The 25,432-nt window shown below is 41.3% G+C and overlaps 1 protein-coding gene across 3 annotated transcripts in view; it reads left to right on the top strand.

Moving 5' to 3' along the window:
* Positions 1-25,432, top strand: part of GRB10 (growth factor receptor bound protein 10) — a 111,382-nt gene that overhangs the window by 65,775 nt on the left and 20,175 nt on the right. For all 3 annotated transcript variants that reach the window (XM_089506657.1, XM_089506656.1, XM_089506658.1), the window contains exons 3-5: positions 1,911-2,067; positions 8,255-8,370; positions 10,025-10,099. In XM_089506657.1, the coding sequence (XP_089362783.1) occupies positions 1,911-2,067; positions 8,255-8,370; positions 10,025-10,099 (348 nt within the window). The remainder of the gene's footprint in view (positions 1-1,910; positions 2,068-8,254; positions 8,371-10,024; positions 10,100-25,432) is intronic.

Raw genomic sequence — 25,432 nt, 5'->3', positions numbered from 1 at the left:
TGTGCATCATTTGTATTTAACCCTAGTGCAAACATAAATGAAAATGACAAGCATATGAAGCGTTACCAAAACAGGGCAAATCCCAGAATACGAGTTCTTTCTATTTGCACTAGTTATGTATAGTTTTTAAAGGTGAAACCGTGAAAAATTTGTGTTTTTTTTTTTTCTAACTTTCTCTGCATTAATTTTTTTTCCGTACTTGATGATTTATATAAAAGTATAATTTCGAAAAACAAGCACTGAACAGTCCTAAAAAAACCCAATATATAATTTCGAGGGGTGCACTAAATAAGTTAGCGTGCAATCACAGTTAAGTAAAGACAAAAACTGCTCTGGCCATTTAAAGCAAACATGGTAAAAATAAAAATGGCCCTGGGGGGATAAACATATTCATCAAATTGATATCACCAGAGAGAAACTGCGTGTGTTCATAATATCCAATTTCCACCCAACAGTTATCTTTTCCACTACACACAGAAAAAATGCAAAAATTAGGGTGGTAAGCAAAATAAAATAACAAATCTCACTGTACTAATGTGTTGCAATGACAATTGATTAAAAACAAGTACTGATCTGTGTTTAGACTATACATTATTGGTTTTAATTGTCAATCATTAGAAGAATATATTAAAATTACTGGTAATACTGTACTCAAAATTTCAGGTTATAAACTGCAGTCTCATAAGCCATTAGGTAACAATAAAAGGCCTTTGTTAAAGACAAAATTCACAGCTATTTAAAATAATATCATATTTATTAGACTTGTAGAATTTGATTAGTACAAATTGCAAATTTACGGAGGTTAAACCCTTTAGGACTCAGACGAAAACCAAACAAAAAGCTCAGAATTTTCATTTAACATTTGTGCGTCCGTATTCACTCTCATTCTAGTTCATTCTATCTCACACTCTCTAAATGTTTCCCTACCTTCTCTGCTGACCACTTCCACTTCTTCTTCCACATCTTCTTCTGCATTTGCATCTTCTCCCTTCTGTTCTATCCGTTATCTTCAATCCTTAACTTCTGCATCTCCATGGACATAACCCAGCAACTTCCGCCAAGATGGCGACGCAGTGGTGACGTCCTCTTCAATCCTCCAACTGAGGGAGAGGATGTCACTGTAAGCACGACAGTATAGCCCTAAGTTCACATGAGGGAAAAATGACAGTGCTTGTGTGAGCCTAATATGTCAAGGTATAATATGTGTTTTTCGGTCTACATCTGACAGTATATGTGTGTATTTAAATGTGTGTATGGAAATGCGTGTGTGTGTATGTATGTGTGTATATATATATATATATATATATATATATATATATATATGTGTGTGTATATAATGAATTAGAATACAGATTTTTATGGATGTTTATGTTTGAATGCAAGATGTTTTCTAATTGTGTATGTGTATTACATTTTTTCGTTTTATGCATTGTTTTGTGTGTATGTTGAGGTAGAATTAAGTATCATTAAATTAACCATTTATATGTGTATTGTATGTGGGTGGGTGAGATAGTTTTCTCTTGAAGTCCCTTAAGATTAATAAAACTAATGCTGCAAAAAAACTATTATGGTACAAAACCCTTTCACTTAAAATTAAGGGGTAGTAGAAGCATTATTAAACACTTATCCACAACTACCAGACAAGCCAGAAGGCTTGTTTGTTCCCAGAAATCCCATGGTGCTGCCACAACCAGAAGGAATTCTGGGTAGGTGAATGCAAATAAGGTCAACAATGATCACCTTTTGCCTCTATATCCACTTCATACATGGATCCCTTGAAGGTATGTATGAATGATAATCATGTGTGCATATTTTTTTTTTGTTTTACAATGGATCTCATGAGGCAAAACCTCAATTTCATTAATGATGTTGGAATGAAAAGTCAGTTAATTGTATCTTTTATATTGCAGGTTGTAAAAGTATTTAGTGAAGATGGAACACGCAAAGTTGTGGAGATTCATGCGGACATGACAGCCAGAGATTTCTGCCAGCTTCTTGTTTATAAAAGCCATTGTGTGGATGACAACAGCTGGACACTAGTGGAGCATCACCCCAATATAGGATTAGGTAGGGAGATACAAATAACGGTGATCAGTTGATCTGAAAAGAATTATCAATGTTTCTGGTGCCCCAAAAAAGCACAATTAGGGTGTAGTTGGAGGCAGGGCCAGGAGCAGGACCCTACATTATGAGGAGGTCACGCGGGAGCTTTATTTCTTCACGCTGTATGGATCAATAGCTCTTCGGGGATCTCTCATAAATTACTAATGCCATTGCTTACATTGCTGCCTGTAATATTTTTTTTGTTCTCCTTTCTTCACATTTAATTTTGGTAAATTTTGTACTGTGTCCTTTTATATGAGACCTGTGGTTTCACAATGTGTTCTGCAAGTGGAGTGAACATTTCCACCACGATGACATCAGTAGGCCAATAATACATGCAAATTCAGTGGCAAGAAAAAGTAAAAGAAGCCTTTAGAGTTTTCTGCATTAAGTGTTCAAAAAATGTGATCTGATCTACATCTAAGTAACAAGTGTAGACAAGCAATGTGCTTAATCTAATAACACACAAACAATCATCTTTTATGTGTATATTGAACACGCCCAGTAAATATTCACTGTGCTGGTGGGAAGAGCAAGTGAACCCCTGGATCAAATAACTAGTTGAACCTCCTGCGGCAGCAATAACCTCAAAGAAATGCTTTCGGTAGCTGCAGATCAGACCTGCACAACATTCAGAAGGAATTGTAGACCATTCTTCCTAACAGAACTTCTTAAGCTCAGCCATATGAAGTAATGTCACAGCATCTCTAATGAGTTAAGGTCTGGGCTCTCATTGGGACACTCCAAAAGGTGGATATTTTTTTAAGCCATTCTGTAGTAGATTTACTTCGGTGTTTAGGGATATTGTCCGCTTGACTCATCCATCTTCTACTGAGCTTTAGCTGATGTACGTTATCATACTTGATACCTTGCTAAACTTGGGAATTCATGTTTCCCTCAATGATGGCAAGCCATCGAGGCATCAAAGCAGCCCAAATCATGATGCTCCATTCGCTGTTGGGATTATGTTTTCATGTTGTTATGCAGTGCCCTTTTTACGCTGTACGTAGTGCTTTGTACTTTGTGTATTGATGCCCCAGCCAGGCCCCCCTTTAGTTTTAATGTATTCCCCCAGACCCTTGTGTATCGTCCCATGTGCATTTATGCCCCACACCCTTGTTTGTTTATTTGTGATGTCCCCAGCTAGCTCCCTTCCTTGTGTATTGATGCCCCCTTTTGTACTGTTTAATGTACCAATGTGTATTGCCCTCAGCCACCCACCCCCTTTTGTGTATTGATATATGTGATGCCCCAACCACCCTGTTGTGTACCTATACCCCAAGCCACCCCCTTTTTGTATTTAATTGTTGTCCCCTTTGAATATGGGTTCCCTTCCACCCATCACCCCAACAATTTTTATTTGTGCCAAGCCCTATCTTTGAGCCTGGCCACTCTAGTTTACCCCATCAAACCATAATTATTTTTTTTTTAAGTAGACACCCCTTGAGTATATGAAATGCTTTTATTTTAACTCTTTCCATGTCAGGATTTTTGGGAAGATACAGCGCTAATTTTAGCACGTGCCCATAATAAACTTTTTTTACATTTATTTTATTATTTTTGCCCTGACATCACTGCATAATTATTTTTAAATGTTACCACATTTTTGTATTTTATTAGCTATTTTAATTTTTTCCATGTTAGTTTTTTTATTTCAGATATTTTACTAATCACAGTGTGATTAGAAAGCTGGGTCCATTGACTTGCATGGTTGTAGTAGTACCTGTATTTAACCTGCAAGGGGAGCCAAAGTTCTTAGGATGGTCTTGAGTGAGGCAGTTGCCAGAGTAGCCACAGTACTAAATCTTATAATCATATAACTAATATCAGAATGTTAACACCACCAAACTAATCGGATAACCTAAATCTTTACCAAAGACAGAATAAAAAATAGTCACAGTGCATACCAAAACAAATGATAAACAGATGATTTACACCAAGCAGATAAAAATAAAATGGAGAAATTCTGTCTGTAGGGCTCCAGCAAAGAATGATGGCCACTTACTCAAAATTAGATATTGGCCCCTAGTAAGACTTTTTCTCATCGTTAGATTTATATCTTCTCAGTTCATCTCAAGTTTCCAAGCCAGCCCAGAGGTGGTATAGGTGGATGGAAGATGTACCTATAGGAACCGTAAGTGAACATATCCTTGTGTTGTGGAATAATGCCAGTCCAAATAGATAATTTTATTTTTTCTTCTGTGCGTGCAATTTATAAAGTCCATACTTGCTACTTATGACGGACTTCACAATTCCTTCAAAACGTATATTTGCAATTTTTGTAAGGTGTGCTTTCCCCGTCCTAAACATGCACAAAAAGAGGCATAATTATTAATCTGTGGGTTATTGTTAATGTATGACCCTGGACGAAGTCTCCTGACTGCTGATGGTCACTTGGCATTTCAAAAGAATCCACTATCTATGAAAGGATACAGGCATATGGTAGATTAGTCAGCCTGTGTACATTAAAGTAAAGTAAATTTAGAAGCAATTCATGTGTAACATTTCACACCTTGCACCGGGCGCTAGTTGGAGTCCCAGATTCAAAAGAGAAATTCATGTTGTAAGACCATACCATCTCTACCGGGTAGCAAATTCATGTATGTACTATATAAGTTAACGTGACACCTCTCCCAAATAGACACAGTGGGAGGATGCTCACATGCCTCTACCTTGTGTATTAGATGGAATCTTCCCCTTGGCTTGACAAATCTTACCCTTGGCATGACAAATCATTTGTCACAAAAAGGGGAGTACACATGAAAATGTGAATTTTTCATGTGTACTCCCCTTTTGTGCCAAATGGTAAACTCATATTGCTGTACTAGACTCCATCTGAGAAGTTTCCAGATCATCCTGTGTAACCAATGTGTAGGGGGTTGTGATCAGTAATCACAGTAAACTGGGGCCCATATAGGTACGGCTGTAGTTGTTGCAAGGCCCAATCGATAGCAAGACTCCCCTCCCCTGTGTCTCTACAGATGTCATCATCTCTCACACAAGCCATTTGTCTGGGGGTAGTTAGGGCTGGTCAGTAAAGGCTCTACCCCACACCCTTGGAAGCTTGGAAGATCTGATCATCAAGGAACAGTTTTTGCAATTGTGCCCTACCAATGTGCAAGAATGGCTGCTGGACATAGAACCCAAAACAGCATTGGAAGCTGTGGTGAGCAGGCGGCTTTCCACACAGCCAACCCAGCACTAGCGGACAGGAACAGAGGCTTTGGTAACAGAGCATCCAGCTTACCACAGGACTCTGTGTATTTTTACCTTTTAAAAAATCTGTTTTAACAAATGATTGCATTGTTCTTTCTAAAGTTGCACTTCCAGTCCTGTTTCATTGATTTGGCTCCAGGTTTGCTGACACCAATTAACTTTTGTTGAAGCGATAAGCCTATAGTTCACATACATTTTCCAACCCACATTGTGAATGCTTGAATGATATATTAAATATAGACAAGAGCTGTACAATAATTTGATAAAGCAAATTGTGTTCATTATTGTAACTATGCATAATTCTATTATACATAAATGCTCGTAATTCTAAAGGTTTCACTGTATTTTTCACCTTTTGGCAGCTATTTGGTATTTTGTGGTTAATGAGATTTGTAGGTGCCACTCCAAAGAATGGTCAAACAAACCACCAGAGTTACAACACAGAATTTGATGCAAAAGAAAAAGCTTTGTTAAGACGGAGCATCGTATAGTTGACTTACAACAGAAATCAATTAGCATAATTAACACATAACACAATGCAAAGTGATTACACAGAAAACAAAGGCTCCAGACTAATTTTGTCACACAGACAACAATGGAGAATACACAGGGGTAAAAGGAATAGGGAAGTAAAACTTAAACAGGCTAGACAGTTACTTTATTAATACAACCACTCAACCATTGCATTATCCATTCAACTAATCAAACACTGCAATTCACCAGTCTTCTATGTGGTACACTATGAAATGCCTTACTGAAATCGGGAAGGCTATATTCACTAACCCCTTTATGGTCTGTTATTTTAGTTACCCATTTAAAATAAATAAATCTGTCAAGATTTAATTGCCGTTTGTCATCTTGCAATGCTTTACATCCAGCTATTAAAGAAAATGTTTCTTTAGCATGAATTTCCCAACTAGTGACATAAAAAGTCTGCCATCTATTTTACCAGCATTGCAAACACCCAAGTATTCCACCTATATACAACTGTTTTGGGAATTGTTCTAGCCCATGCAGGTGAATCTGAGAACAACATTTTGGCACGGTGTAAGAGCAGCGTGATTGATTGGAATACATCAGAGAAGAAGGGAAGGCAGAATCCATAGAAACAAGGGAAAGGGGTTGCTTAGAGTGAGCTAAATCTTGGGACACAAGATTCAAATTTATGGGAAGCAACCACAGATCTCTATTCAACATGTGTAAGAAGCATATCTAGGTATTCAACCTGTTTCTCTCACTTCTCACTGTAGCTGATCAAAGTGATCATGAAGCATTTCTGTTTCCAGAAGGGGGTCATCAGATACTGTGGGGTTCTCCATGGCAGTCACCAATGTTTCTGATGCACAATCCTACTGGACCTTTCTACTGCACCCTCTTCTCCTTCAAATGCCACTGTGACACTGCTCTCACTTCCTACCTTTCCGATCGTACCTTCAGCGTCTCTGTCTCTAGTTACACTTCTCCTCCCTCTCTCAGTTGGGGTACCCCAAGGGTCAGTTTTAGGACCCATTCTGTTCTCTCTTTACACTTCCTCTCTTGGCAAACTGATCTCATCCTTTGGCTTTCAATACCACCTGTACGCTGATGACACCCAGATCTATCTATCCTCCCCTGATCTTTCTCCCTCTGTCTTAGATCGTGTAACTAACTGTCTTGCATCTGTCTCTACCTGGATGTCTGCACGTTTCTCGAAACTTTACCTCTCCAAAACTGCACTCATCATCTTCCCTCCCTCCAATGCTGAAATTCCCCCATCCATCTCCCTCAATGTTAATGGTGCTATCATCTCCCCGTCTACTCATGCACGCTGTCTTGGTGTCTTCACTGGCTGCCTGTGCGCTTTAGGATTTATTTTCAAATCCTCACGCTTGCTTTCAAAGCCCTTCACAGCAGTTCCCCTCCCTACATCTCCTTGCTCATCTATAAATACACTCCTAACCGGTCTCTACGCTCATCCAATGATCTCCTTCTATACTCTATCCTTTGATTTCTTGCTCTCATGCACGCTTACAAGATTTCTCAAGTGCTGCCCCTATGCTCTGGAATGCTCTCCCCGGCCTATCCGTCTTTCTCCGTGCCTTTATTCCTTCAAAAAATCCCTCAAGACCCACTTCTTTAAGGACGCTTACAACATAGCACATTAACGCTCTACCATATTCCTTTAGCTCACCTTTCCCAGTCCCTCTCCTGCAATTCTTTTACTAGTGTGGCAGGTCCATCCCTAACGACGGCACTTTTACCTATTGTGTAATTACACCCTAAATCCCTCTAGATTGTAAACTCGTTTGAGCAGGGCCCTCCTCACTTACCTCTCTGTAAGTAAATTTGTTATGTTACATACTACTTATGTCCTGTCTACCCATTGTACAGCGCTACGGAATTTGATGGTGCTATATAAAACAATAAGTAATAATAATAATGCACATCAAATGTAATAGTGCTGACTCCTGCTGACAGGGTAGAGTTCAGACTGTCATTAGGCTGAGCCCCATTGTATGTGCAGAGAGATCTCATCACTGAAACAAAACCCTAAGGATTTACTATTATGTTATAGTGGTCATATATATTCATATGCCAGCGGTACTAATGTTTTAGGAGATTTTTTTTCTCACCAAATTTGAAGGGGTTTTCAAGGACAACCTTTATTTAAGAATTTAAAGAGACATATGTAAAATTAATATACATTTATAAAACCAGAAAAATCAGATAATCTAGCATACAAATTCAGTCTGGTGAATAGACTTCAGCATTCTATGTATGCCACTATATCGCTGTGTCAAGTCATATGCAAGAGAGTATAACATCCTGTTTTGGGTTTACCCACTGAGGATGGTACACAAATTCCATAGCATTTCAAGCTGACAGTTTGCTTACATTGGTAATACGGTATATGTGTTTCATCAGTAACAAAATATTTTTTCTGTTTTTAATCTAGAGAGGTGTTTAGAAGATCACGAAATAGTTGTACACGTCCAGTCCATGATGTCAAGTGAAAGCAAATTTTTGTTCAGAAAGAATTATGCAAAATATGAATTTTTTAAGAATCCTGTGGTAAGCTTGCATCTTTTTCATTATCTTCTTTTAAATATGCAAAGATCCATTACAAATTAACAGTGTGAAATAAAATGCTCACCCTTTTTATAGTCTGCACTTCTGCCCAGTGATTCTCTCTTATGAAATAAAAAGTTATTACTGGCACATTACCTCTTATATAGATACAGCAATAAAACAGGTTAGTGGTAATCCCATACTCACTTTCATAAGATTTTTATTATTATCAATGGTACCATTATTATTAGCGTTGTCGTCATCATTTTTTCATGTCAGTACACCCTTGTGCTGTTCTTGGTCTGATTGGTTTATGATGTCCTATATTTGTGGCCAGCAGAGCGAGACCACAATGTGTGGGAATAGATGCAAGCTACACTTGAACAGAGTTTGATTAATGTACATACTGAGAGAATAGGATTAATTGAGACAAAACTTTTTTATATAATCCCTTAAACCCTCTTTTTTTCTCTCACTTTCTCTCTCAATTTATTCAAGCAATATTTTACTAGCTAAGCAGTCCGGCAACAGCATAGCCAACAAGGGTAAGCTCCAAGTGCTTCCCTTTGCTGCAGGGTTGACTAATGATACCAAAAGCACTTAGTCTGTGCTTTTCCCTTTTACATCCACTTTTACTCATGACTCCCACTACCCCCCCCCCCCCATATCAGGCTGCTATCTGACATACATTTTTTTTAAAAAAACATTCCATTGCGAGCAGTCCAAGTCTGCCAGTATGTACCCTATATGGACAAAAGTATTGGGGCACACCTCTTAATGAATTCAATCAGACCCATTGCCACAAGTGTATAAAATCAAGCACGAGCAGCATCTGAATAGCTCAATTCAAGAATGGTACTGTAATATGATTCCTCTTTCATGGTCAACTGGTATTATTGGAAAGTGGAAGCGTTTTGGAACGGCAGAAACTCAACTACAAAGCAGAATACCACGTCACAGAGCAGGGTTACCGAGGTATGAGGTGCATGGTTGCCAACACTGAAGAGTTCCAAACTTCCACTAGCATTAATATCGGCACAAAAACTGTACGGCAGGAGCTTCATGGAATGGGTTTCCATGGCCGAAGAGTTGCATGCAGGCCACGCATCACAAAGTATAATGCCAATAGTCACAGTGGTGACTAACATGTTATGTTGAGTGATGAATCAATCTTCTCTGTTTGGCAGTCTGGGTGAGTCTGAATTTGGTGGATTTCAGGAGAATGTTACCTGCCTGACTCCATTGTGCCAATTGCAAAGTTTGATGGAGTTGGGATAATGGTATGAGGCCGTTTTTCAGGGGTTGGGCTAGGCCCTTTACTTCTAGTGAATTGAAATCCTAATCATAAATCTGTCCATATAGGGTAGTACTATATTACATTGCCCTAACAACGTCTGTTATATTTATTGGTAAAATATACCCGACTTATAGAACTTCTCATCTGTTGATCAGCGTTACAGTAAAATAGGCAACATGTTAAAAATACAAAATCAAATTGCAATGTGGCTAAAACGTTACAGCTAATCCAGAAAGAAAGAACACAATTTTATTTGCCTGTTTGCTCTTTTTTGTCTTTTTTTATATTTGCTTTCTTTTGACCAAAAACATATAAATGCTCTTGCCTTTGCTTTTAACACTTTATTTATTTGCTTTTTAGAGTTTCTTTCCAGAACAGATGGTGACCTGGTGTCAACAATCAAATGGCAGCATTCCTCAATCTCATTTATTGCAGGTATTTTAATAATTAAACCTACATTGAGTCAACATTAACATCCCTCAATGTTAACTAATAGTCGTATTTTGTCAAATCACACCCGTGCAGCCACTTAAGTCATCGGTTGATGTAATTTGCTTATGCCTTCAGTCATGAGTTATCTTTATTTTCCTCTTTTTTCTTTACAAAATAGAGTATACATATGTAATCTTCTATATACAACATATCTTAAGACAACACATCAATAGACATAACATACATAAAATGGTAAAGAACGTACAACTTATATATACCGTATTTGCTCGATTATAAGACGAGGTTTTTTTTCAGAGCAAATGCTAGATTTACAATTTTTTGTGAACGATCCCCTGTATTTAGGTGTCTTTCTATCACATTTTTTACCCTCAGATAGTTACAGTTGGCTTTGTGGTCATTTTTTTGCGTAATTCATGGAAAGTTTTCATTTTATTATTATACCATCAGTTATCAGATATGTTGTTAATCCCTCTTTGTGTTCTTAAATCTAAATTATCAACATTTTTGGATATCACTCTTATTGGAAGATTCGGAAGAAGTTTATTTGTAAGCCCAAGTTGTCTCTTTATTAGTCTCCATTCTTCTAAGATATGTCCTAAAGTTAAACATATGTTAATATTCTTTTTTCTATCAAATTGCCAAGAGAGAGATAAGGCCAGGGCCGGCCCGACAATGTAGCCGAGTGGGGCAACCGCTCCAGGCGGCACTTTTGAAGGGGCGGCACTTTGCCACCCCAAGCCCTTTTTTTTTTTAAATGCAAAAGAGAGAGAAAGGGGCGCCGAGTGGTTTTTGCTTACCAAGCTGTCAGTACCCGCTCGGCGCCCCTCTCTCTCTCTCCTCTGCGGCGAGTCTTCCTGTTCGGTCTCGGTGCCGGCTTGTAATGCTGAGTGCCGGAAGATTTCCGGTGCTCAGCATTACAAGCCGGCACCGAGACCGAACAGGGAGACTCGCCGCAGGACAGCTGAAAGGTAAGTACAAGGGGGGGGGGGGGCGGCAGGGACGGAGGGAGAGGAAGGGTAGATAATGGGGGGGGCGGCAGGGACGGAGGGAGAGCAAGGGTAGATAAGGGGGGGGCGGCATTTTAAAATTTGCCCCAGGCTGCATTTTGCCTTGGGCCGGCCCTGGATAAGGCATCCCTTCCTTTCCCCTCTATTGCTGCTTCATATTTGAACCATCTCTCTTTCTCTGCCAGGCATGACTGTGAAATGATTGAATGGGATAATAGTGCTGCCTGAGCATAATCTTGTATCATGGGACTTCACAAACCACCTTGTATTTTCTTTTTTGACAGTATTTTCATTGAAATCCTCGGGCGTCTGTTTGCCCATATAAATTTATTGAATGCGGATTGGATCAGTTTGATCCAACTGTTTGGAATTTTCAAAGGAATCGTTCTAAATAGATAAACACATTTGGGCAGAACATAGGTTTTACAATGTTAATTCTTCCCCACCATATATATCCATTATTCTATCGGGGATATAGACCTTTTTAAATCAAGAGGCTCTTGAAATTTCGAGTTCAACTACCCTTTTACTATCTCTTCAAAAAGATGAGAAAGACCCATCGATCTTGAAGTGGGAAAACGATCTCGGTATTGATTTCTCCTTGGAACAATGATGTCAGGCCTTTGTATCGACTAAAAAACATGTCCATTCGATACATTTAATAGAGATCTATATTAAGATAATTTACAGATGCTATTTGGTTCCAACTAGACTCAATAAAATCAGTAATATACACCCAAATAGGTGTTGGCGTTGCTCTGCTCACATTGACACATTTGCCCATATATGGTGGGAGTGTCCACAACTACTAAATTTCAGAAACAACGTTTCGCAATTACTTGGATCACTTCCAGGATCAACTAGATCCACAGATGTTTTTGTTTCATCTGGGTCTTGAGAAATTTCAGCTAAACCACAGGATTATTATTATGCACATTCTTCTGGCTGCAAAGATTTGCATAGCTAGACGCTGCAGACAAGCAGGCTTAATTAACTGGGAATTAGTTATTAACCAATCCCATTATCAGTACTTAATGGAAAGAGGATATTTCATCAAAACTATTAAGCTTGATAAGTTTGATAATATCTGGCTACCTGAGAAACAACTTTGGGAGCCTGATCAGTGGCATCTCCAGCTTTCATATTTAGGGGGGGCACATGGGGGTCCAGGGACCAATTATAAAACGGTACATATACACTATATATATATATATATAACATACATATAGGCATTAGACGTGTATTTTTAACTACATAAGATGATTTTAATATTAGCCCCTGCTACCAATATATATAAATATTAGACCCTGGTTCCGAAATATAGAACTATTACACCCTGCTTCCGTTATATAGAAATATTACACCCTGCTTCCGATATAAAGAAATATTACACCCTTCTTCCGAAATATAGAACTATTACACCCTGCTTCCGTTATATAGAAATATTACGCCCTGCTTCCGATATATAGAAATATTACACCCTGCTTCCATATATATATATTATTAGCCCCTGCTGCAGATATACATAAAAATTAGCCCCTACTGGCAAAATATATTGATATTAGCCCCTGCAGACAATATTTATTGATAATAGCCCCTGCAGCCAATATATATTAGCCCCTGCTGCCGATATATATAAATATTAGACCCTGCTGTCAATAAATATTAATATTAGCCCCTGCTGCCAATATATATATAAATATTAGACCCTGTTGCCAATAAATTTTATAGTGAAAAAATTGGACCCTACCCAAGCATTTCCTTGGGTGCCGCCCAATGCTCCCTTTCATACAATCACTCCCTCCGCTACCACACCAAATAAAAAAACTGCAGATCTGGGGAAGACTGTGAGAGTCAGTAAAGTCTTCCCTCCTTCTGACTGCACTGTGACATTGAGAGGTCCGTTCCCCCATAATCATCCCCAGAGTCCCTTTGTCCCCTCATTCACTAAACCACACCTCTTTTACTTACTCCCTGTAGCTCAGGTATAGATCAGATAAGCAACACATGGAAACAGCGCTCCAGGTATTGATCAACTGAATAAGACATACAAATCCTATATTTACAGGTAAACATATATAATGTATGGAAACATAGCAGATACAGATCAACAGAATAACACAAAACCCAGCTTTGCAGGTATATATCAATTGGAAATTACACACAAACTCTGCATTAAAGGTATAGATAAAACCCCCTAAATTACAGGCATAGATCACAGGTTGCACACCCCAAAGCCACCCTGACGTCCACATTGCCCTCATTGAACTTGACCAGCACCCAAATTACACATACTTAGGACATGCCATCTTTGTCGCCAAACAGCCCTGCATGAGTCAACATTGTCCCCCAACAGCCGAACGTACGCCATCTTTGTCCCATAAACACGCTACCTGTGCCATCTTTGTCCCCAGTGCTTAAACACCCTGCTTATACCATCTTTGATTTTTTACAAATCAATAATACACCTATGATTCACACAAACACTTTTACAGTCACTCACTAATTCATTTTCATTCACACAATCATTTATTCTTTCATTTACACATATTCATTAATGCATCCACATATTAAGCCATTCATTCTCTCTCTTTCTGACTCATTACTTCAATATTCTTGCCACCCTCCTTTCTCCCTATCTATCCCTTTTTTTCTATCTACCCCTTCACCCTGTCTACCTTCTCACTCCCTGTCTACCCCTTCTCACTCCCTGTCTACCCCTTCTTACCCCTGTGGCTGGTCTAAACACACCAGTTAAATGGACCAAGGTCATTTCACTCCCCACACATGGGGTTAGTGCAGGAAACACAATGGAATTGTGCGGGGGGGGGGGGCATACGTGAATATATGATCTAGAATTATCAGACTACGTATCTGCTCCATACAAACCCAAGAAAAGTGGGGTTGCAATATTACCGTATTTGCTCTATTATAAGACGACCCTGATTATAAGACGACCCCCCAAAATCTAAATATTAATTTAGGAAAAAAACAAAAAGCCTGAATATAAGACGACCCTATAGGAAAAAAGTTTTACTAGTAAATATTAATTTATGTAAACAATATTTTCATATTTAATAAAAGCTATGATTGAGAAAAATATATATTTTTTTATTTCCTTTTATTTGCCAACCTGCCCCCCCCAGTTATGCACATCTGCCCCCAGGGTTGCCACTCTGCCCCCAGAAATGCCTTATACCCCCTATTTGCCACTCTGCCCCATGATGTGCCTTTTAACCATCTATATGCCACTCTGCCTCCAGAAATGTCTTATACCCTCCTATATGCCACTCTGCCCCATGAAATGCCTTTTAATCCCCTATATGCCAGAGTGGCATATAGGGGGTTAAAAGGCATATCATGGGGCAGAGTGGCATATAGGGGGTTAAAAGGCATTTCTGGAGGTATATATATATAACTGCTAACAGCAATCACACTCCTATCAAGCCAAGGCAGCCAGTACATGCTGGAACCTGGGGATGATAGGCGTGTGAGTACAGCCTCCCTATGCCATGCTACCACCACTACCCCCCTTACAAATCCATACTAACACACACTCATTCACAAACATTTAAATACTCATTCATTCCATTAATCACACATACTTGCTCAAAACCCCTCCCCCACCCCATTACCTGAACTGCAGATCTCTCACTCGAAGACTTCTGCAGGGGCCCGGCTGTGCGAGCAACTTCTCTGGCCCCGCCCCCAGAGGAAGGAGCGGGGAGACAGAGTTATGTGACACTGTTCTAGCTTCCTGTTCTCCTGCTGCTCGCGACCAAAGCACCGGTAAGCAGCCTGGCCCCAGCGGACATTTTGAGGTCTGATTAGAAGACGACCTCGATTATAAGACGAGGGGTATTTTTCAGAGCATTTGCTCTGAAAAAAACCTTGTTTTATAATCGAGCAAATACGGTAATCAGTAAATCTGACACATATGGTTCACAAAACCACAATTGACCCAGTTGGGAAAAAATTAGCAATGTCTCCTTTTCCAATCTTATTTTAATAACACTTTAGACCCCAGACTTCATAGAACAGGACCATCTTCTATGATGACTTTTGGCCCAAAGACTACGATTATCAGACCCCTGGAGAATTAGATACCCTACAATGAAGCAGTTCACCCATATTTCATGTGCTCCAGACTAGACTATTTTTTAATTCCCAACTGAATAGTCTCTCAGATTGTAGCATCGAAGATAGAAAACATTGCAATTTCAGATCACACTCTAGTTTGGATAATATGATTCCTGACAGGGCTTGATCTTCACCAGACACTGGAGATTTCCAAACTATCTAGGTGCGAGAGAGGTTTCAAATACTCTTTTGGAGGGCTCCTGGGCTAGATATGTGGATGACAATTTGGAGCGTACTTAGGAGGCCCTGCTGTTCTGGGAGACTTCCAAAGCAGTCACATTATACCATATTTGCTGGATTATAAACTGACCCTGATTATAAAACCAACCCCCCAGAATTTAAATATTTAGGAAAAAAAGAAAAAGTCTGCTTATAAGACTACCCTATAGGAAAAAGTTTTAATTGTAAATATTCACATGTAAACTATTTTTTCATATTAATTAATAAAAACTATGATTGCGAAAAAGTCTGCATATAACACTACCCTATAGGAAAAAGTTTTTCATGTGAATTAATATTTACAATTAAACTATTTTTTCATATTAAATAAAAACTATGATTGAGAACAATGAATTTCACGTCTTTAATTTGCCAGTGATGCACATCTGCCCCCACATTTGCCTTATACCCCCATATGCCACTCTGTGCCCCCACCCGACTAGCCAATGCATCCCCAGATTTGCCCCCAGTGCTTCTCCCTGGTGTCCAATGGGGCAGTCTGTGAACGTCTGTGCGATGCTCGTAGACAAACTCTGCTTCTGACCGACACTTCCGACGGGTCATGTGATGCCAGCGCTCTGTCGTGGAAGCACCAGTGGAAGTTACCTCCGCAGCTACCCTGAACTTCTACACAGTCTTCTATGGCGGAGCACCAGAAGGTCATGTCACACCGTGGCAGCGACAGAGGATGTCTGCACACATCCTGCAGATGTTCATTGGCTACCAGAGATGAGGATCCAGGTCCCCTGCAGCGCTGTGGGGATCTGGATCTTACTCTTATAGTCAGACCTCTATTTGAGGTCTGATTATAAGATGACCTTGAATATAAGTTGAGGGGTATTTTTCAGAGCATTTGCTCTGGGAAAAAAACTTGTCTCATATTCGAATACGGTATCTTTTGGGGCAAAACAGTCCAGGGCATGGTGGGCAAGGTATCAGACCCTAGCTGCTTCCCAGACAAGGGTCTGTCAGGATTATCTAGAGAACCTTCCGGAGAGCACAAAACAAAAATATTTTTCCAAGCAACTTGATACCTTTTTAGAAAAAAGACCCAAACCCGTCTAGACCATACACAGAATCATTTTATCAGGTGGGGTAATAGGTCGGGTAGAATTTTAGCAACTATGTGCACAAGTGTTGCCCATCCTCCTACAAAAAGCTGACATGAAACCAAAACCAAAGGAAAAAAAAAAAAAAACAGAAAAGAGAAAAAAAAAAGCAAACAAAATAAACATATGTCCCAATAACAAAAACAATAAAAATCCATCTGAACACAGTTAATCCACAGGAACAGTGTCACTGGTGTCAGAAGGCTTGTCTTCTGAAGGAAGGTGAGGGGGCGAAGAACCTTCAGGATTTTTCCGTGTCCTATGGAAGGACCGACTGAAGTCGCGTATTCGTTCTCGAAGTTGTAAGCGGTCAGGAGGGTGTCAGAGGTGGCAGGACAGGAAGAAGGGGTATGTGGTGGGTTCAAGCTGGTAACCTCAGAACCATGAGGAACCAGAATCACAGGCCACCCCAGAAGGTGAATTCAAGTTTTCAGAGTCAACCCAAACGCCATTCCAGATGTCCTCCGTCTCATTCGATTTGAAATCGGGAAGTTTGGGGTTCAAGGGTTCGGGTAACCGGGAACGGGACCTTAATTGGTCTACATGTCATCTGGTAACAGAACCATCTTCCAGACGGACTGTGTACATCTTGGGTCCCAAAGATTCCACAATAGTGGCGGGAAGCCACCGAGTATTGGAAGATCCATAAGATCGTGTCCAGACTGCTTGATGGACTTAAAAAATGGGAGACTCTTTGGACGTGACTGTCACGGAGCTGGCTAGTCCGACCGACTACCTCCGCTGTCTTGTGCTCCCTTAGCCTGGGACAACACACTTTCCCCGGTTCCCCAGTCACTAGCCGAGACTCAGTGTAGGGTAAAACCAAACGAAGACTGATTTATTTTGGACACATAGGGCTGAATATATCCAGCAAAACATACATTTACATAAAACAAGATATTGGGACACAAACCGCCCCTTAATCTGCCTCCCAGAGACAACAGGGGCAGTAACGGGATTAACGATACAATAGGGGGGGAGACTGATCTATACAACATTAAACTGAAACAATGGTGGTCACTCCCTGGTTGCAGATCCTGGCTGTCTGCTGGAGATAATCCCCTCAGCCAGTGATGAGATGATACTGCTGGGGGTAGTCACAGAAGCCTTTACAGACCCAGGGCCCATAGTCAATAGGGAGGAGGCTGGCAGTCATGCTTCTCCAGTGGTCCCAGTGATGGAGGCTTCCATCACAATTCTCCCCCCTCCGAATTGGACTGACACAGGATGAGACCCCAAACGGGGGTCAGTCAGTTTATTTGGCCCATCAGTGCCGCTGGGGAAGGAGGACCGGTTCCTCTGCTCCCAGACATGTGAGCTGCCACTGGTGAGATGGGCCGGCTACCGCATCTCCCTGGATCCCTGTAGCCATTGAAGGTGTGGGGCAGAAGCCAGCAGCGCTCTGCCCTGTTGCCAGCTCTTCAGCTGGGTGGGTGCTAGTGGAGACTGCAGTCCCATCCACTACACCCAGAAAACTTTCTTCCTTTCCCTGGGAAGAGAAGCCAATTGCAAGCCCTCCCTGACCAACATCCTCAGATGTAAAATCAGTTAGATCCACAATCTCTGGATCTGGTTGTGGCGTAAAGTCACATAGCTCTGGTATCGGATCTGGATTAGCTGCCCAGTATCCCTATGACTCAGGGGTGGAGACCGCAGTCCCATCCACCCCGCCTGGGTCAACATCCTCAGATGACCACTCCATAACATCCACAAAATCACTGGACACTGGGGCATTCTGTTGAACACGGTCGAACAGTTTTTTATATGCCTTCTGCAGTTCCCACTCCTGTGTAATTAAAAAGTCTAAATCACCTTTAAGTCCTAGTGCATCTGGTAGGTCCCACTCCCTGAAATCCCGGATGTCCTCAATCCGCCACTCCGCTGTACTGCCGAAGTCCGGATCCTCCTGAAGACTATCCCATAATAATCCGGGGCCACCAAAGTCATAGCCCTCTGGAGAACATTCTTTCGCAGTTCCCCAATATGCTTGTTCTGTATACCACTGCAGAGCCCTATAGTGATTTTCCAGCTCTACCTCCTGTTGGACCAGCTTGTCCAATTCGGATACCCATTGCTCCTGGGGTTGCTGTCCCAGGAATGACATCCGTAGTTCCCGCTGGTCTCTAATCTTTTGTTTGGAGCTTGGAAGACACTGACTCCGTCGTATAACAGCCCTTTGCCATAGTGACCGTCGAACCAGTTGCCTCAGATTCTGGTATTGTTCTATAGGTAGAGTAGTGGTGTAGCAGGAGAGGATGACCCGCAGCAGCCCCTGGAATTCTGATACCACATCCATGTCCTCGTCAAGGCGACCGAAGTCTGCCGTCCTGTCGGTCAATCCCGGTAGAAAGGAAGTGTCCCTCAGACTAAGAAGCAATCCCGCCGCTTGCCACCAATGTGACGGATCGTCTTGTGCCCCAGACTGGACACATCCGCCCGTCAGCTCCTTCCCTCTCCCAGTAAGCGGACACACTGTGGCTGTCCAAAGAAAGCAGTCACAGACCAGCACCCCTCAATCATGAGACGGGACTTCATGCTTTGAGGTTAAAACAGAACTCTCTTTATTACAAACACACAGAATTTATATACAATCTCCATTCACTGTGCACCGAACCCAACCTCCAATCCTATCAACCAAATCCCATCAGCCACATCCCCTCACAAATCCCATCATTATACAGGGGATGTATCAGGTGAGGGGATTAAGGGATACAATGGGTTTCCCCCACCTGTGTTATCCCCCCTGTAGTGCGAGTGCTGTCTGGGCAGACAGGGCTGTGCTGGCTGATTAAGAGCCCCAGCCAGATTATAGGATCATCTCTTTGAAGGCTGGAGCTGCAGCCACATTCAAACAGGGTACACATAAATATGATAATAATAATAACAGTGAAGATCAGACATGGTTCTTCACAGTGACCATTTTCTCCTGGGAGTGCAATACATGGTCATGGACAGTCTTAGGATGAAGCATGTCAAAAGCAGTCCATGGCCGTCGGCCTAAAAGCAACTCAGCTGGTGGTGTACCAGTAGTAGCATGTGGTGTTGTTCTGTAAGCGAAAAGAAGAGAATCCAACTTCTGAGGAGATAGGGACCTTTGGCTAGTTGAAGCCACTGTGGCCTTGAAGTAATTCTTGAAAGTCTGTACAAACCGTTCCGCTTGGCCATTGGTCGCTGGGTGATAAGGCACTGTTAACTTGTGCTTGATGTTATGAACGGTAACAAAACTCTTAAATTCATGGCTTGTGAATTGGGCCCCATTATCTGTGACAATCTCTCTAGGGTATCCAAACGTGGCAAATAGATGCAATAATATGACAATCGTAGCTTTTGTAGTTGGCTGGGTTATCGGAAACACCTCAGGCCATTTCGAGTGGGCATCAATTATAACTAAGAAGGTTTGCCCTTTTATTGGACCTGCAAAATCCAGATGAAGGCGAAACCAAGGAACCGTGGGCCAAGTCCAGGGCTGAATACATCCTTGTGGTGGGTCTCTGGCAGTTTGTGCACATCCTATACAAGCATTGACATAGGCTGTGATATCTGCATCTATGCAAGGCCACCACACCTAGCCTTGTGCTTTCTGTTTCATCCGTGTGGTACCAGGATGACCACCATGTAGCAAGTCCAAGATATGTCTCTGCAGGGTTTTTGGAATGATCACTCGTTCTCCCCATAAGAAACAATTGTCATTCACAGTCAATTCCATCCGCCTCCGGTAGTAAGGTTCATAATAAGCACTGTTTTCAGAACAGTATCCTTCATCGTATGGGCTGCTATCTCTCCAGAAGTCAGGAGGTGTGTGGCATTTGCATCATGGCTTTGATACTGTATACGGTAGCTATATGCGCCAAAGAACAGGGCATAACGTTGCAGACGGGTTGCAGTTGTCTGGGAGATTCTGGGAGATGTCCGGGCTAAAGATTTGAAGTAGAGGTTTATGATCCGTTAATATGGTGAACTCTCTGCCATAGAGGTAAAGGTGAAACTTTCGAATTGCCCATATCAACGCAAGTGCTTCTTTATCAATTTGGGCATAGTTGCTTTCTGTCTTTGTCAAGGATCTCGAGGCGAATGCCACTGGTTTCTCAGAACCATCTGGTAGGAGGTGGGAAAGTACCGCACCCAGACCATAAGGTGAGGCGTCGCAAGCCAAAGTGAGAGGCTTGTGGAGGTCGTAGTGTGCAAGCATATGTGAGGCCAATAGTTTACGTTTGGAGAACTCAAAAGCCTGTTGACATTCTGCTGACCACTCCCATCTGGAGTGTTTCTCTAGGAGTTTATGCAGTGGGAACAAGGTGTGAGCCAGGTCTGGAAGAAACTTATTATAGTAGTTGAGTAGGCCAAGGTATGATCTTAGTTGTTGGACATTTGATGGGGCTGGCGCTTTGACTAGAGCGTCGACCTTGGCTTCAGTGGTGTGTATACCTTCAGCATCTACTAGGTGGCCACACAACTCCAACTTGGGCACCATAAATTTGCATTTTGCTAAGTTCACCTTAAGACTATGGTCCTGAAGTCTTTGTAAAACACGCTCTACATTCTGCTTGTGTTCTTGGTCCGTACGGCCAGTGATGAGCATGACATCTAAGAGACACTGTGTGAAAGGAATATCTGCTAAGATTGTATCCATCTTCCTCTGCCAGATGGCTGGTGCAGGTGCTATGCCAAACACCATTCAAACCTTTGTGTGTGTTAATGGTGAGGTATTTCCGGGAAGAAGGGTGGACCTCAAATTCTAGGTAGGCTTGTCGGAGATCAATCTTAGTGAACTTCTGACCCCCAGCAAGTGAAGCAAAGATGTCATCTACTCTGGGTAGAGGATACTGGTCTATATCCAGTAGAGAATTCAGTACCATGCGAAAATCCCCGCAGATGCGCAAGTCCCCATTTGAATAGGTGATGCCCATTCACTGTGTTCTACTTTGGAAATGACGCCCTGTTCTTCTAGCCGGATGAGTTCAGCTTCCACTCCTGCTCGAAGGGCAAATGGTACTGTCCGGGCCTTGAAGAATCTAGGATGGGCATCTGGTTTCAGCTTGAGCTTCACACAGTCATTTTTTATTTTTCCCAACTGGTCTTTAAAAACCTCAGGAAAACGCTTTTTCAAGGATTCCACCCATCCATCATTCTGTGTTGATGGGACTGTAAGGGTGTTGCAAGGGTTCTTGATGATGTCTGGCATTCCCAGATGAGCAATCCAGTCTCTAACGAAGAGAGGTGGTCCTCCATGCTTCAGACTATATAATGGTAGTCTCTTTGTTTGACCCTTGTATGATACCTGTACCTTTGCACAACCAAGTGGGTGGAGTACTTGCATGGAATATGTCTGCAGCTTGATTGGGGTTGGGTGGATAGTTGCCTGAATATGTAGTTGTCTCCAGTGTCTTTGTGTGATGACTGAAACCACAGCTCCTGTATCAACATCCATTTTTAGTGCCTTTCCTTCAATGGTTACTTCTACTGTCATTGCAGGGTTTGACGAGTGTAGGCGATGTATAGTTAAATTGTGTAATGGTTCATCTGATTCAGATGAAGAGGTAGGTTTCTCAACTCTGTACGTGTTCTTCTTGGTGTACCGCGGTTGTTTTTCCCTTATCTTCCTACTACGGCAGACGCATCTGAGGTGGCCCATTTTTCCGCAATGGTGACAAGGTTGGTCCTTAAATAGACAGGTTTTGGAGTCATGGTCTGCATTGCCACACCGGTAGCAAGCTGATTTGGTTTGGGGTGGAGATCTGTATTTCCAGTTGGATGCAGCAGAAGTGACTGCTGCTCTGAAAAACTCCTCTTTCACTCCTTCTTTGTGAACCTGATGGCTTAATGCCTCAGTATCCCTGACAGCCATTTCCATGACAGATGCAATCTCAATCACGTGTAAGGGTGAGTCCTTGTTCAGTCAGAAGTTTCTTTTGAATGGTTTCACTATTCAGTCCCAGGACAAACTTGTCCCTAAGAGCTATGGGTAGGTACTCCCCAAATGAACAGGTGGAGCCCAGTTTGCAAATGGCCACCATATAGGCCTTAATATCTTCCCCGGATTGCTGCTGCCGCTGATAAAAGCAAGATCTTTCTGCAATTTCCAGAGGTTTTGGCTGGAAATGATCCTCTAGTAGTTTTAGTAATTCCACTAGTGTTTTGCTTGCTGGTTTCTCAGAAAACAGAAGGTCTCTTACAGTGTCATATGTTTTAACTCCCACCACTGTCAGGAATACAGCTACCTGCCTTTCAGGTGGTATGTTCTAATCCTTCAGTCCAGGAACTCCAGGAAGTCTGCTCTCCATCAAACTCACATAATGTGCCTATCAGTGCCATGATCTTGCTGGGCTGTCTGTGGATGGCAGTGTGTAATGATTACAATACCTCTTGTTATTTTCTAGTTCAGGCTGAGTAAGGCCTTTGTAAATCCCATCCTCGTCGCCACTGTTGTAATCCTATCTGCTTCAGATATAATACCAGTAGTTTAATACAACCTTGCTTTATTGCTGAACATTACTGAATAATCAGGATATTAATGCTGACACAAATATAAGACTCATGCCATACTGCATCACTGCTTAACACTGACTAGCTTACAAAACGGCCACCGTGCTCTCTGACCTGTGAGGCATTACAGAGGCGGAGCCACTAGTTAAAGTGAGAGGGACAGTGAGATGCAGTATCCTACATTCCAGGCATAACAGAAACTCCTTAACTGATTAATTTACTGATTAGTATATTTAAACTCCACAGATCATAACAACATTTGGTACTTAATGTGGGAAATTACAATATGGCATCTCCCATGAGGCATGCTATTGACTGGATTAAGCATGAAGAACCACACCTGACACTATCATGTCTTCTTCAGAAGATCAACAATAACCCTCGGTTGTATTCAACATTTAAACCCTGTAATAGAGTATGCTTAAAATACAATGCCCAGTGGCGTGATTTCATTCATCTTCCCTTGATACGCAATCCAGAATTTCAAAATGCCCCCTAGCTATATTTTAAAAATGGTATCAGGAAAGCATCCGAAACATTGGAGATCTCATAGACGGACATGAAACAACCCCTAACATTAAATAGCTGCCGATAACAATACCCATCGTCCCTGTTCCAATGGTTTTTCTAGAAGTGAGGTGTTAGGATTATTCCAGTCTGTCTGGGTGAAGTGAGCCATAGCTGTTCTAATCTATTGATCTAATTAGGTCCACCCAGAGACTCCTATACCCAATACATAAACACTATTCTCAGGTGAGGTGGGGGAGGAAGTACACTTCCGTCCATGGCAGGGCTCTCCTACTGGGTGAGGAAAGTGCCCTGCGTGGAGCTAGATGACTTGGTCCAAGTGACCCTTAAATTAACTCTTCCCGGCTTCCTCTTATACCGAAATGGCTCAAAATAGCTGATAAGGCGTATTGTCCCCTAAGCAACAAGCCTATATCGGTCTAATGATCCAAATTTTAAACCCCAGAGGCAAATTTATAGCATTGTTTTTGGCAATGTTCGACCATGCAGTTTTTTGGTCCTAATTTTGGCAGTATGTGGTACGGAACAAGAACAGCAGATTTACCTGCCAGTGGCCATATTTGGTGTGAGTGACCAAACTGATACACATGACCCTGGCTGTGCGCGCAAAACCATCTTCACAGGTATTTGAAACAAAACTTTTTTGTTTTATTTTGTATGGAATGGGTTGAAACCTCAGATGCATTTAATAATTTTTTTTTCACTAAATGGGAACCATATGTTAACACGCTAGATGCAAAAATCAAACAGTTGATTACACTTGCCTTTTAATACACTTATTGATAGTCAACTGCTAATAGCAGGGAGAATCCCAATAAGAGCCTGGAGCATAATATATAATGATAAAGGGATGGGAGAGGACATTTAGACTTTGCATTTCTATAAGGGTGCAGAACTTGTATAAACATATTAGAATTCTATTTTGATTAAATACATTCTGTTTGGTGTCGGGATGTAGGGGGGGATCAGAGTTTGGTGATTGTTACACTCAGGTGGTCTAAGGATAAGATTCAAGATATTTAGGACAATTTAAATATAGACTTCCGAACTTCAAATCGGGTTAGTGTCATTCCAGTAGATAAATAACAATGGGTACTGATAAGCGCAAAAATGTATGTGGTTTGTGAATAAAGCCACCTAATAAATATTTAGTGAGTGCAGCACACAAATGAGACAGTCTTCACCACTGTTCACAACATAATGGAAATATTATACAATATAACAGTGGCGCACATCTATGTGGAGAATATAAAATATACTTCCCACTAAAGAGATTTCTGCAAATTTCTTTACACAATACCTGCTTAGAGGAACGTTTTTCAGAGTCTTTCCTTAGCAAACACTTCTCTCCAGGTAGCGGTATTCTCAATTGAAGAGGGTTTTCAGACATATATGAAGACAGGCAGCAGCAGCATAATGAGTATAGCAGCGGTTTCTTATAAAAAAATATAAATAACATCCATGTGACCAGATGTCTAAATTGCAAAAAAATACACACCTCACAAAGGTGGCCTTTTACCTCCCAAATAACCCAACAAACCCATGCATATAGGGTATCACTGCGCACAGGAGATGTTACTGAACACATATTGGGGTGTTTGATAGGGACACACAGCAGGAGCGGTGAATTTATACCTGGAGTACAAAGTGTGTGGAAAAAAATAAAAAAAATTTTGACTACCATAAAGTTTGACAAAGGCTAGTGGTAGAATTAGTGCATGGAAAGGGTTAAAATACCAGCATTTAAAATACCTTGGGGTGTCCAGTTTTAAAAATATATGGTTTGATGGGGTAAATTGCATTGGCCGGCCTCAAAGATACCCGAAATA

This window comes from Sceloporus occidentalis, unplaced genomic scaffold (assembly GCF_023333645.1).
Source record: "Sceloporus occidentalis isolate IW3139 unplaced genomic scaffold, rSceOcc1.0.p SCAF_407, whole genome shotgun sequence".
In the NCBI taxonomy this organism is placed as follows: Eukaryota; Metazoa; Chordata; class Lepidosauria; order Squamata; family Phrynosomatidae; genus Sceloporus; species Sceloporus occidentalis.
The sequence above is the reverse complement of the archived record's forward strand: the minus strand, read 5'-3'. Positions and strand labels throughout refer to the sequence as shown.